Genomic DNA, 15,246 nt, shown 5'->3' with positions numbered 1-15,246 from the left:
CTCCCGCTGGGCTTCCCACCCCTCAGTGAGAGATGACGCCACTGTCACCTTTCCAATCCCTCACTCAACAGGCCAAAATCTAGCGCAGTTGTTCCAGTCAATTCTGTGTTTCACAGCTGTCACATGAGCAATACACTAACTTCTTGTCCTTCTAGAATTAAGTCTGTACTCAGGTGTTCCATGGTAGTGGTTGACGTGGGGGTGGGGGTGCATGCACTCTCTTTTTTTTTCTTTAAAGCACAGATGTGAAAAGCCAAACAGCCTCTGCAGCCTCTCATCTCACAAGCAAGGAAACTGAGGCGCAGACAGCACATGGGATCAGCCGAAGGGCACATGGTGGCTGAACCGAGCTCAAAACCCAGTCTGTTGATGCATTAGGGAAGCAAAACAACGCGACACACCAGGGACCGTACCTGATCGCCAGGCCCTGCGCAGGAAGGCAAAGGCGAAAGACAGCGCCGCTCGGGATCCCACTCTGGCGAGCCCCTCCACGCCTTTGCCCGCAGGCCGGGAACTGCAGACGACACACACGGAACATACAACCAGTCAGTAGCGGAGGGTGCAGATACTAAATAAAATCAATACTATGAAAGGGTGTGTACCAAAATCCAACCAATGGTTTTCTTCAAGTGACAGGATCACAAGTGGATTTTTAGTTTTGTTGTTTAACAACTTTCATCAAATGTCTTTTGTAAAGGAAGTTTTCTCTTTAAGAATCAAAGAAATGTATAAGGAATTTTAAATGTCTTGGGAAAATACTCATGAAATGACCTCCCAAAGTGAGATTCTAGTGGGAGGAAGCAGACAATAAGCAGATAAATACATAAACAGAGGGAGAATAAACCCCACATGGGAGACCAGGCCGGAGAGGAGCTGGAAGAAGAGCAGCAGAGCCGCAAAGGATAGCCTGGCTTGCCCCCTCGCCCCAGCTCTGGCGTCCTCCACTCGGGGTCTGCTCCTGGCCACGGGTGAAGCCCTGCATGCTTGACCCACCCTGTGGGGAGTCGCCCTCTTCTGAGGGTGGTGCTCATCACCCTCCTTTGTCTTTTTAAGCTTTTCACTACGTGTGCATGTTAATTTCACAAGTCACAGTTTCATTCCAGGTGTTATAAAAGGTTATGCAAATGGTACATCATAAAAATCATCCTGTACAAGAGAGAAAAGGCTAGAATACAAAAACGCATATACAGGGAGGCTGAGGCAGAAGAATGGTGTAAACCTGGGGGGTGCAGCTTGCAGTGAGCCGAGATCGCACCACTGCACTCCAGCCTGGGAGACAGAGCAAGACTCCATCTCAAAAAAATAAAATAAAATAAAAATGCATATATAATCTCAACTCAATCATGCACAGCAAGTAATTGTATGTTATACTTTATACTATATCATGTTTCTAATACTACAGTATTGCTACTATAAACTATATTCTCCAAATTTACTAAAATTTGCTTTCATGATCAGGGGAAATCCTGTAAAAACAGGTGATACGGAGTTCAAGACCAGCCTGGCCAATATGACGAAACCCTGTCTCCACTAAAAATACAAAAATTAGTCAGGTGTGGTGGCGGCACACCTGTAGTCCCAGCTACTTGGAGGCTGAGGCAGGAGAATCACTTGAACCTGGGAGACAAAGGTTGCAGTGAGCCAAGATTGCACTTCTGCACTCCAGCCTGGGAGGCAAAGCAAGACTCCATCTCAAAAAAAAAAAAAAAAAAAAGAGGGATGTTATAGAAGGATCTCCCCAAGATACAATATGTAATAAAAATGGCAAAGAAGAACACGGCTGGCCAGGGGCAACAGCACACGCTTATCCTCAAGTGCCTGAATAATGCACCGGGAGCTGAGAGAAGAAACACAAGAACCTCTGAGAAGGGCACTGGGTACCTGGAAGACGGAAATCTTTGCTCCTAAATGAGAAATATGAACATCACAAGACATAGACATGTAAGAGGACACACAGTCCTTACAAGAGAAAGCACATGGGCCAAGTGTGGTCAGAGGAGGTGGGTGAGTCACTTTAGGTCAGGAGTTTGAGACCAGCTTGGCCAACATGGCAAAACCCCGTCTCTACTAAAAATACAAAAATCAGCCGGGTGTGGTGGTGCATGCCTATAGTCCCAGCTACATGGGAGGCTGAGGCAGAATTGCTTGAACCTGGGAGGCAGAGGTTGCAGTAAGCCAAGATCACACCACTGCATTCCAGCCTGGCCTGGGCGACAAAGCGAGACTCTGTCTCAAAAAAAAAAAAAAAAAAAAAACAAAAACTACTCAGCCATAATGAAATAATGATATATGCAACGACCCCCTTGGGAAAATGTCAAGGGGATTATGCTGAGTGAAAAAAGTCAATCTTGCTTGAGGCCAGGAGTTCCAGACAAGCCTGGGAAACATAACAAGACCCCAGTCTCTACAAATACAAAATTAGTTGGGTGTGGTGTCATGCATCTGTGGTCCCAGCTACTCAGGAAGCTGAAATGAGATGACTGCTTGAGCCCAGGAGTTTGAGGCTGCAATGAGCTATGATTATATCACTGCACTCCAGCTTGTGGGCATCAGGGTGAGACTCTGTCTCCAAAAATGACAATAATAACAATAATACAAAATTTAAAAGCCAATGTCAAAAAAATCACATAATAGACACAGAGAACAGATGAGTGGTTGCCAGCAGTTAAGATGGGGAGAGAAGACGTGAATGTGGGTATAAAGGGCCCTTGTCCATGTACCGATTACAGTGGTGGTGTCTCAGAAAATCCACACCTGAAAAAATTGCAAAGAAATACACATGCAATTGAGAGCACGTAAAACTGGGAAAATCTGAATAACATAGGCAGGCTATCAAAGTTAACACCCTCGTTGTGATGACTGTGTCACAGTTTGCAACTAACTACCATCGAGGGCAACGGGACGAACAGTAAAAGGAATCTCTATACTGGTTCTTACAACTGTATGTGAATCCACAATTATCTCCAAAAAAAAAAAAAAAAAGGGCTTTTTTAAAATTTTAGGAATTCTTCCACTTAATGAAAGATACATTCCAATTAATCCACCAACCCTATGTCATCACAAAGAAAACAGCAGAGAAAAATCAGCTGGGCTCTCAGCCATTTCTGCAGCTGAGGGAATTCAGTTTGATTCGACAAACACACAACAGTGCTTGGAGAATCTTAGCACCTACCGCCCACCCATACATAACACTCTGACTGATGACCATCACAGCCGCTCAGGACGGAAGGAAAGGACATGGCACTCCTATTACAAAATGGGCAGGAATCTCATCTGTCTCTTGGTTTAGCTTACCCTAAAACTATTTTCAAAAATACAACATGTACAGTTGTCCCTTGGTATCTGCAGGGGATTGGTACCAGGCCTGCCCCACCCTGGCTCCATACCAAAACCCTAGGTTGCTCAAGTCCCTGATATAAAATGGTGCAGTATTTGCATATAATCTGTGCGCATCCTCCCGTATAATTTAAATCATCTCAGCCAGGCACAGTGGCTCACACCTATAATCCCAACCCTTTGGGAGGTCGAGGTGAGAGGGTCGCTTGAGCCCAGGGGTTCAAGACCAGCCCGGGCAACATGGCAAAACCCCATCTATACAAATTAAAAAAAAAAAATTGGCCAGTTATGTGGCTCATGCTTGTAATCCCAGCACTTTTGGAGGCCAAGGCAGGCAGATCACTCGAGGCCAGGAGTTAAGAGGCCAGCCTGGGCAACACAGTGAGACCTCGGCTCTACAAAAAATACAAAAATTAGCTAGGCATCGTGGCACACGCCTGCAGTCCCAGTTACTTGGGAGGCTGAGGTGGGAGAATCACTTGAGCCCAGGAGGTCAAAGCTGCAGGGAGCCATGATGGCCCCACTGCCCTGGGCAACAGTGAGACCCCCATGTCAAAACAAACAAACAAAACCATCTCTAGATTACTATAACACCCAATACAAGGTAAATGCTCTGTAATTAGACGTTATATTGTATTGTTTTTTCTTTGTTTTATTGTTGTGTTGTTTTTTATTGCTTTTCTTCCAATATTTTCGATCCACAGTTGGTTGAATCTGTGGATGTAAAACCCACAGATACAGAGAGCCAACTGTAATGTGATTTCAACTATATTTAAACATAAGGAAACAAAAAAGGAAAACAAACACAAAAATTAAAACATAAGAAAACAAGGAAACAACCTACAAGTACCGCTCCTGTCTCTGGGGAGCAAGACGATCAGGGTTTTGCTCTTGTTTCTTTCTGCCTCCTGTACCTTCTATGTGCTCTCCAGGGAGTCAAAGTCACTATCACAGTCAAATAAAGCCAACACTCCTAACTACACAAAATATAAGTTTCATCTGGCAGTCTTGTAGTTTAACCTTCTGAGGACAAAAGTCTGATAGCTTCATTTTGGAAAAGTATAAATTTACATAAGCCTTAAACATTCTAGTGGCTGTTAGCAAATAGGGGAAATCTGTGATATATTAACAGGCATCAACAAATTAAAACTCATATGCCCAAAAGCATCTCTTTTTTTTGCTTCTTTTTGAGACAGAGTTTCATTCTTGTTGCCCAGGCTGGTGCAATCTCCGCTCACCACAACCTCCACCTCCCGGGATCAAGCAATTCTCCTGCCTCAGTCTCCTGAGTAGCTGGGATTACAGGCATGAGCCACCAAGCCCCGGCTAATTTTTTTATTTTTAGTAGAGATGGGGTTTCTCCATGTTGGTCAGATCTCGAACTCCCAACCTGAGGTGATCCGCCTGCCTCGGGCCTCCCAAAGTGCTGGGATTACAGGCATGAGCCACCACGCCCAGCCCAAAAGCAACTCTTGTAATAAAAGAATAAGAAAATCACATTAGGAAGGAAAAACATGAAGCATCGAAACTAGTTGGGCACTAAACATTACAATCTATCTCCTACCCAGTAGCAAAATAAAATAAAACATATACAACGTTGAGAACTCATTTTCCAATTTATATTTGAGCTGATCTAAAGCTGTGCCTGGCTTCTACAGTTACTGACAGAAAAATGTCCTTACAATAATGACACAGAGCCAGTGCAGTGTCTCATGCCTGTAATCCCAGTACTCTGAGAGGCTGAAGCAGGAAGATTACTTGAGGCCAGGATCAAGACCCCATCTCCACACACACACACACACACACACACACACACACACACACACACACACGCACACACACACACAAATTGTTTTTATTTAGCCAGGCATGGTGGCATGTGCCTGTAGTCCCAGCTACTCAGGTGGCTGAGGTGGGAGGATCACTAGAGCCCCGGAGTTCAAGGTTACAATGAGCTATGATTACACCACTGCACCCCAGCCTGGGTGACAGAGCAAGACATTGTCTCTCCAAAAAAAAGAAAAGAAAAATTTTATTGAATAAAATAAAATTATGACACAGATTACACAGCATGGTCTGTTACCAGATGAGCAAATTGGCAAATCCATTTTCCAGATTATACAAAACATACAAAAAGGGAAAGCAACAATAAATTTCAGAAGGTGAAGACAGACTATATTGAAAACCTTAAACTTTCTGAAACAAAACAGTCTGAATTTTATATTTAACTGGCATCAGGATTCTTTCTTCGCTTTATTGTTACCTTTTTTTGTCCACAGGAGGCAGAGAAATGCCGCTGCTTTTCCACTTAACTTTGACATTCTCCTGAAAAACCGTTCTATTCAAGGCAATGAAATAGCGCTCCAAGATCACCAGCCTCTGCTTGAGTCGCAGGGCTGAGAGGGTGGTGGTGGCTGACTGGATGGCCAGGGCCTGCTGCTCTTTAACCAGCACAGAAAGACACTCCTTCAGTTCATTCACATCTAGAACACAAGACAAGATAACATCTCACCTGTGGACAATGTGGCCACAGTTTGTTGTAATGTTGAGAAAATGGATGATGACGACAGGTAGTACTCAAAGGCATGATATGTGGCAACGATGGTTTTAACCACTTCACACACATGAGCTCAGGCAACCCTCACACCCAGCACTGTCAAGCAGTGCTGTCCATCCATTTTATGGATGAAGAAACTGAGGCACCGAGTGGTTAAGCAACTTGTCCGAGGCCACACAGAGAAGTGTGGCACATGACAGAGACCACTCTGAGCCACCATGGCACACTGCCTCTCTCTCTGGAAACATCATACAAAAGATGTTGGCCGGGCACAGTGGCTCACACCTGGAATCCCAGCACTTTGGGAAGCCGAGGCAAGTGGATCACTTGAGGTCAGGAGTTCGAGACCAGCCTGGCCAACATGGCGAAACCCCTTCTCTAGTTAAATAAAAATACAAAAATTAGCCGAGTGTGGTGGTGCGTGCCTGGAATTCCAGCTACTCAGGAGGCTGAGGCATGAGAATTGCCTGAACCCAGGAGGAGGAGGAGGTTGCAGCGAGCTGAGATTGTGTCGCTGCACTCCAGCCTGGGTGACAGAGTGAGACTCTGTCTCCCAAAAAAAAAAAAAAAAATACTAACACAGAACTTTGAAGTCAATATTGGTCAATATTTATCAGCAGCACACCTCCTAAACAGAGAAAAACACTAGCCATTATTTTCATGTTACAAAACCAAATTCAAAATAAAAACGATGTCTTGATAAAATTACCCAGCATGCATGACTCATGAAACACATTTATGGACATATTTTAGAGGAAGATAAAATAACCAGTTAGAATATACATTCTAACTAGTAAGTGATATTTCATTATATTATTCTCTCTTCTTCTATGTATCTTTGAAAATTTCCACACTAAGAAGTGTTTTGTAAGTAGCTAGAAGGCAATCACATGAGTCAAAATAATTCAAAGGATTCTGGTCTTTCAATTAAGCATGTGTCTGCTTCAGAGTACAGATCATTATAGGGGAATTGTAAGTTACCTCCCACCAATCCCCTATAACACCACAGCTCCCAGTGGCGAGGTGAGAGCTGGTCTCTTTTGTGCTTGCCTCTCTGCTGCTTACTAGCCTGGAGGCAACCAGCCACCAGCCTCGCAGCCCTGGATCCTGACAGGTAATAGCAACACCCCTATGGCCGCCTCCCCTTGGGCAGAAGACATCAGTTTTCCAGCTACCCATTACCTGGATATGCTCTCCACGGGACGGGAGGGCCTTAGAAGGCAGGAGAGGGACACATCTCACCACTCACTACCTGGAAAGGCACAGGGTGGCGCACACTGTGCCCAGCACCAGCAGTAGGATGTGAGACCTGGAGCTTTGCAGCTAAGAGCTAATCGTTATTTAAAACGACATGAAGAATACCGAATTGCACACTGGGCTCAAGATGGAGAAGTGAAAGACTGACAGGTAAAGCAGTGCCCCTGCCCTTCTCAGGACATCCCCACCGAGCCACCCTTCAGGCAAGGAGCTGGCCCAGCACTTCAAGGGCTAAGCCCTTTCTGAAGAGTCACTGCATTTTCCACTTTTAAATAATACATCTCCCTTCTGCTTGGCTGCAGAGCCCAGAAACAACCCCAAAGCTCCAAGAGGGCAGCTCTGCCCTTGAGCACCCACGTGCCCTTCTCCCTGACACCCTCCTGCTTATTCCGTTGCAATCCTGACTGCCCAGTCCATCATTCATGTACATTCTAAAACAGTGGGTGAGAAAATACACAAACCATGGACACCACTGGGGAGTTAGAACTCCTACCCCTGCCTCACAGTAACCAGGGGCCTCTAGGCAAAGTGGGAAGCCTGGACTTCGTCTCCAGCTGCCAGCGATGAGGTGAAGCACGCCCTACCCCGGCCAGAGCAGGGTCACAGAAAGATTTAACCACTTACACAGAAGATTTAAGTAAGACCTAGAGTCGCCTAACAACATGTTCCATTGAGAAACTCACTCATGATACCAAGAACCAGAAAGATCTAAAACCAAATTTTAAAAAACAGTTATAGAAATACCACGATGAAAGATGTGGGAATAATGTGGCAAATAATTAAAAACAGTCATGATAAAAAGGCTTCAACAAGCAATTAGAAACACATGTGAAATAAATGAAAAAATAGAAAGCCTAAGACAAGAAAAGGAAGACAAAAAAAAGAAACCAAATAGGAAGTTTAGAACTGAAAAATCAATAACCAAAATGAAAAGCTCAGTGAATGGACACAGCAGTAGAATGGAGGAAAAAGGGCAAAGAATCAGTGATGTAAAAGATAGAAGTTACCCAATGTAATAACACAGAAGAAATACATGCCCCCAAGGCAGGGCACGGTGGCTCACAGCTGTAATCCCAGCACTTTGGGAGGCCGAGGCAGGCGGATCACAAGGTCAGGAGTCTGAGACCAGCCTGGCCAACATGGTGAAACCCCATCTCTATTAAAAATACAAAACTGAGCCGGGCATGGTGGCGGGCACCTATAATCCCAGCTACTCGAGAGGCTGAGACAGGAGAATCATTTGAACTAGGGAGGCAGCGGTTGCAGTGAGCCGAGAACGTGCATTGCACTCCAGCCTGGGAAACGGAGAAACTCCGAAGACGGGAAGGGACGGGAAGGGACGGGAAGGGACGGGATGGGACAGGATGGGACAGGATGGGACAGGATGGGAAGGGAGAAAGAAAGAAATGTCCCCGCAAAAAAAAAAAAAAAAAAAAAAAAACAGTCTTGGGGACCTATGGGACTATAACAACTCTGGTCACTGAACTCACGAAGGGACAGGAGAAAGAAGGTGGGGTTGAAACTGTACTCTACGAAGTGATGGCTTAAAAGTTCCCAAATTTGGCAAGAGACATAAATCTACAGATTAAGGTAAGCAAACCCTAAACAGGATGAACCCAAAGAAATCCAAACTAAGACATATAATAATCAAACGCCAAAAAAGAAAAGACAAAACATTTCAAAAGCCACTAAACAGAAACTGCCTTAAATATCATGCATTAACAAGTCAAATGACAGCGAATTTCTCACCAGAAACCATGGAGCCCAGCTGAAAGTACAAAATATTTTTCAAACAATGAAAAGAACCATTAACCCAGAATTCGTATATCCAGCAAAAATGTCCCTCAGGAATGAAAAGGAAAGTAAAACATTCTCAGAGGAAGTAAAACAGAATTTGTCACCAGAAGACCCACACCAAGAGAAAGGCTAACGGAAGTTCTCTAAGCAGAATGGCAACCATCAAAGAAGAAAACCCTGGAACTTCCGGAAGGAGGAGATGACAAGCACACCAATGCATAAATACAACAGACTTTTCCCTCACCTCTTGATTTTGCTAAATTATGTCTGAAGGTTCAACCAAAAATTATAACATTGTCATATGTGGTTATCAATGTAAGCAAATGAAATATTTAAGGCAAGTATATTACGAACAGGAGAACAGAAAGGAACGTCAGGGGAGGTAGTTTCTATATCCCTGAAACTAGTAAATGACAACACCAGGTACAATCTGGTAAGTGTTCATATATACACAGGTTGAGTGTCCCTTATAAAATGCTCAGGAGCACAAGTGTTCCACATTTCAGATTTTTATCAAATTTAGGAATATTTGCATATAAATAATGAGATATTTTGGGGATAGGACCCAAGTCTAAATACATTCATTTACGTTTTATATATACCTTATACACAGAGCCTGAAGGTAATTTTAGATAGCATGCTTAATAATTTTGTGCATGAAACAAAGTTCATGCTAAGTACTTATGAATAGAATTTTCAATTTGGGGGCATCGTGCTGGAGTGCCAAAAAGTTTCAAATTTTGGGGCATTTCAGATTTTGGATTTTGGGTTTAGAGATGCTCAATCTGTATGTAACATATTACCTAGAAAAGCCACTAAAAAAGCTATACAAAAAGATACACTCTAAAACACTACAGATAAAATAGAATGCTAAAAATGGTCAAGTAAACCACAAAGAGCCAGGAAGAACCAAACCGAAAAAATGAAAGACAGAAGAAATAGAAAATACAAAACAAAATGGCAGTGTTAAGCCTCAGTTTACCAATAATGACATTAAATTAAATGTAAACAGTCTAAATACATCAATTAAAAGACAGACACCAGGAGAGTAGACTAGAGAACATGATCCAACTACATGTTGTCCATAAGAAAGTGACTTCAAACAGGCAAACTGAAAATGGAAGTATAGAAAAAAAAAAGATCATGCAAACATTACTGAAAGGACAGCAGAAGTTGGCTACATTTATATCAAATAAAGTAAACTTCAGAGCAAAGATAATTACCAGGAGGGCCGGGCACAGTGGCTTACGCCTGTAATCCTAGCACTTTGGGAGGCCAAGGTGGGTGGATCTCAGGAGTTTGAGACCAGCCTGGCCAACATGGCAAAACCCCATCTCTACTAAAAATACAAAAATTAGCTGGGTGTGATGGCAGATGCCTACAATCTCAGCTACTCAGGAGGCTGAGGCAGGAGAATCACTTGAACCCGGTGGGGTCGGAGGTTGCAGTGAGCTGAGATCGTGCCACTTTACTCCTGCCTGGGCAAAAGGAACGAAACTCCGTCTCAAAAATAATAATAATAATAATAATTACCAGGAACAGATGGCAACATTACAAAATGAGAACTTGGTCAATCCACCATTAAGACACAGCAATTCGAAACGTGCATACACCAAACAAACAAACAAAAAGAACAGAACTGAAAGGAGAAAAAGACATTTATACTTTCATAGTTGGAGACCTCAAACTCTCTCTCTACAGCTGATAAAATTAGGAGACAGAAAAGCTGCCAGGATATAGAACTCAACATCACCGTCAATCAACTAGATCCAATCAAAATTTATAGAACACTCCAGCCAATAACAGCAGAATACATAATCTGTTCAAGTATCCACAAAACAAATACTAAGTTAGAACATATTCTGAGGCATAAAACAAACCTAACAAATTTTTTGAAATTAAAATCACACAGCATATGTTCCCTCAAACAATGGAAACAAATTAGAAGTCGACAAGAGAACAATTACAGGAAAATTGCCTAACTCTCAGATACTAAACAATAAACTTCTACATAACCCATGGATCAAAGAGGAAGTCTCAAGGGAAATTTTAAAATATATTCTGAACTGAGAGAAAATGCAAGTACAATACATCAAAATGTATGGGAAAGAGTTACAGTGGGTGATGAGAGAAATTTACAGCACTAAATGAATGGTACATTAGAAACTTGGAAACAAATCAATAATATAAGTGCCCACCTCGACAACCTAAAAGAAAAAAAAAATAGCAAAATCAACCTAAAAGTAAGCAGAAAGGAAGAAATAATTAAGGTAAGAGTAGAAACAAAGTGAAAACAGAAAAACAATAAACAGTAAAGCAAAAAGCTGGTTCTTTGAAAAGATCAATAAAACTGACACACCTCTCTAAGCAAGACTGACAAAAAAAAAAAAAAAGACATAAATTACCAACATTAGTGATGAAACGGGCTCTAAAGATACCAAAAAAGATAATTAGGAATTACTAGGAACAACTCTACACACGTAACTTTGACAACTTGGGCAAAATGGACTTATGCCTCAAATAATACAAATTACCACAACTCACCAAATATAAAATAGATCATTTGAATAGCCCTACCACTATCAAGAAAACTGAATTCATAATTCAAAGAATCCGAAAAAAAAGAAATTACCAGACCCAAATGAACTCACTGGATAATTCCATCAAACATTAAAAAAGAATTAACACAGACTCAAAACAATCTCTTCTGGAAACTAGAAGAGGAAAAACTTCCCAATTCATTTGAAGAAGCTAATATTAAGAAGCTAATATTAGAAGCTAATATTAGCATTTTAAGAAGCTAATATTAGGTACTGTACCTAAAGACAGTACAAAGTACAGAACTATATATATATATAGACACAAAAATACTCAGCGAATTATTAGCAAGTAGAATTAAACAATATATAAAAAGAATTCCATATCATTGCCAAGTAGTTTCATTCCAGGAATGTAAAGCTGGTTCAACAGTCAAAAATCAATGTAACCCACCCTATTAATAGGCTAAAGAACAAAAATCACATAATTACATATCAATTGATTTAGAAAAAGCAAATGACAAAATTCAATACTCATGAATGATAAAAATTCTCAGAAAATAGCAACAAATTGGGAACTTCATCATCTTGATAAACAGCATTTACAACACCTTAAGCTAAAACCTATGCCAACAACAATGTCAGAAAGGGTCCTCCCAGACCTATTTACACAGCAGAGAGAGTCATTGAGAATGATTTAGATAGTTACTAAGAGTTTACTCTCCTAAGAGATTACAACACCCAATGGCCGGCAAGCCCTTTTCATTAGACAAAAAGAAAAGCTGTGATCTGTCAACACTCTCAGAAGGTTCACTGTGAAATGTGCACTTCTGAACTCCTGCTGAGGGCCTACACGCTGCAATGTTGAGAAGCAAGTGTCCAGAGGTCTCCTTGGAAACACTGCAAAAAAAATATGAGGGACTGATGGATGAATAGAGGGACGAAAAGGTGGAGAGAGCGGTGATAAAGCACGTGGGATAATGCCAGCAGCACAATCTCAGGTGGTGAGTATGTGGGTGCGCACTGTAAAATTCTTTCAACTTTTCTGTATAATTTTTTTCTAACAAAATGTTGGAAAAAATAAACCTGTGAAAAAGGAAGCTTTAGTCAAACCTATCTAAGAAAAAGAAAAAACAAGTTCTAAATTCCTATGGCTCAAATTAATGTGTTTTTCTTTTTAGGTTGAGATGAAAGAGCAAAAAACAGAAAAAGGAATGAAAGAAATAGGAGCTATTCTAACAGCTACAAATTCCACTTGCAGTTTGATTAATGACGGCGTGGCTCAAGAATATGCTTTGAATCCAAGCCCCTTCAAGGCTGCCAGGTAGAGAGTCGGTTCTGCGAAAGCTCCATACCTGTGAGCAAGCAGAGCTTCCAAGTAAACCCTCTTCATTAAAGCCGCCCTGAGTCAACAAGCTGGGCTTTAATCTGAGCAAGCAAGGTGTATTTTTGGTCTAGTTACCCACCCATAACTGTAGGTACTTTGATACCTAGGTGAGGGGAAAGAAGGAGAAAGGCAAAACAACAGATTTTTAAAATCACAACAAACGTTTATCAAACATTTGTGCCAGGCACTGACTTAGGAGCTTCAAATGCATTATTTCATGTCATCTGCACAGCAACTCTCTGAGTAAGTACTTTCACGTATTTTATATATAATTTTAATTATTTACATTATACTTATTCCTCTTTTTTTTTGTTTTGAGATGGAGTCTCGCTCTGTCACCCAGGCTAGAGAGGTGGCGCAATCTTGGCTCACTGCAAGCTCCGCCTCCTGGGTTCATGCCATTCTCCTGCCTGAGCTTCCCGAGTAGCTGGGACTACAGGTGCCCAACACCACGCCCAGCTAATTTTTTTGTATCTTTAGTAGAGACGGGGTTTCATCGTGTTAGCCAGGATGGCCTTGATCTCCTGACCTCATGATCCGCCCACCTCAGCCTCCCAAAGTGCTGGGATTACAGGCGTGAGCCACTGCTCCCGGCCACTTATTCCTATTTTATACATGAGAGGCCCAAGGTGAGACAAAGTGATTTGTGTAGAGTCAGAGATAAAGCCAAAATTGATACCCAGACAGACGGAAAAACTTCTCTGTCAGCAGATCTAGAAATAGTAAAGGGAGATCTTCAAACTGAAGGAAAATTATAACACAAGGCAGCTAGGATAGAAACAAAACCTTAAGGGCCCACAATGGTAAAATGTAAGTTAACATAAAAAACTTTTTTCTGGCCAGCCATGGTGGCTCTTTGGGAGGCCGAGGCAGGTGGATCATCTGAGGTCAGGAGTTCGAGACCAGCTTGACCAACATGATGAAACCATGTCTCTACTCAAAAATACAAAATTAGCCAGGTGTGGTGGCGCATGCCTGTAATCCCAGCTACTTGGGAGGCTGAGCCAGAATCGCTTGAACCCAGGAGGCAGAGGCTGCAGTGAGCCAAGATCATGCCATTGCACTCCATCCTGGCAGCCTGGGCAACAAGAGCAAAACTCCGTCTCAAAAAAAAAAAAAAAAAAGAGGCCAGGTGTGGTGGCTCACACCTATAATCCTATAATCCCAGCACTTAAGGGTGGCTGAGGCAGGTGGATCACCTAAGGTCAGGAGTTCGAGGCGAGCCTGGCAAACACAGTGAAACCCTGTCTCTACTAAAAATACAAAAACATTAGCTGGGCACAGTGGTGCGTGCCTGTAATCCCAGCTACTAGGGAGGCTAAGGCAGGAGACTCGCTTGAACCTGGGTGGCGGAGGTTACAGTGAGCTGAGATTGTGCCATTACACACTCCAGCCTGGGCAACAACAGCAAAACCCCATCTCAAAAAAAAAAGACTTTTTTTTCCTCTTTTCAAATTTGAGGGGAAAAATGTAATTGCCTATTTAAAGCAAAAACAAAAACATCATATTGTGAGATTTATACCATGTTTTACTTGGACATATGACACAGCAGCACTACCAACCAAGAACATGTCAGAAGCAGGAAGCTACAGTCAGAGCACTGCCCCATGGCTCAGGCAGTGTAATACCATTTGAGAGTGGACAGTGACAAGTCAAAGATGTAACTGAAAATGCCAGAGATGACAGACTTAAACCCAAGTAGTCTAAAGATTCCAAATAAAAAACAGAGGTTGTCTGGGTGAATAAAGAAGCAAGACCTAATTATATGATACCTGAAAGAAATCTACTTTACACATACACAAAGGTTGAAAGTGAAAAAAGCTAAACTCGGCAAACACACCACGCAAACACCAAATCAGAAGAAAGGAGAGTAGTCAGACCAAGGTGATTTCACAACAAAGAATGTCACCGGAGATAAAGGGGGTCAAATTTACGAATATGACGTAAAAATCCTAAAAGTGCATGCACCTTATAACATAGTTCTCAAATACATGAAGCAAAACCTGCAGAGCTGAAAGAAAATAATCCATAATTAGCATGAGAGATTTCAATTCTCAGAAGAAGAAAGAGGAACTAAGCAGTGAAACTGCTCTTCATGCCTCCCCAGCACAATGGAGATACTCCTGGGAAATAAAGCCAGTTGCTGGGGCTGATCTCCCCAGAACGCTGAGACTGGCTTCTCTATAAATAAATGACTGGTATTCGCTAAGAGAAGTGTCCTTATCTATGAAATGTTTTTAGCAAGATGTGGTTAGTTTAGGATTGTGTTTGGTAAACATGCCTAAAATCCATGGACTTATGGGACACGGCTCCCTGGAAAACGTTCCCTAAGGTGTATAAACTATCTGACTACAAAACGGAAACACTGCACATCC

General features: G+C 42.1%; 1 protein-coding gene across 7 annotated transcripts in view; it reads right to left on the bottom strand.

The window, feature by feature from the left end:
- The window catches only part of HERC2 (HECT and RLD domain containing E3 ubiquitin protein ligase 2), a 212,756-nt gene that overhangs the window by 164,918 nt on the left and 32,592 nt on the right, over positions 1 to 15,246 (bottom strand). For 6 of the 7 annotated variants that reach the window (XM_054452280.2, XM_063653302.1, XM_063653300.1 and 3 more), the window contains 2 exons: positions 5,600 to 5,819; positions 414 to 514 (listed from right to left, as the gene is read on the bottom strand). In XM_054452280.2, coding sequence (XP_054308255.2) covers positions 414 to 514; positions 5,600 to 5,819 — 321 coding nt within the window. Of the gene's footprint in view, positions 1 to 413; positions 515 to 5,599; positions 5,820 to 12,839; positions 12,878 to 15,246 lie in introns of those variants that run through there. The other variant, XM_063653305.1, reaches the window with a different exon arrangement.

This window comes from Pongo pygmaeus, chromosome 16 (genome assembly GCF_028885625.2).
Source record: "Pongo pygmaeus isolate AG05252 chromosome 16, NHGRI_mPonPyg2-v2.0_pri, whole genome shotgun sequence".
Taxonomy (NCBI): domain Eukaryota; kingdom Metazoa; phylum Chordata; class Mammalia; order Primates; family Hominidae; genus Pongo; species Pongo pygmaeus.
This window is presented reverse-complemented; position numbering and strand designations above follow the sequence as displayed.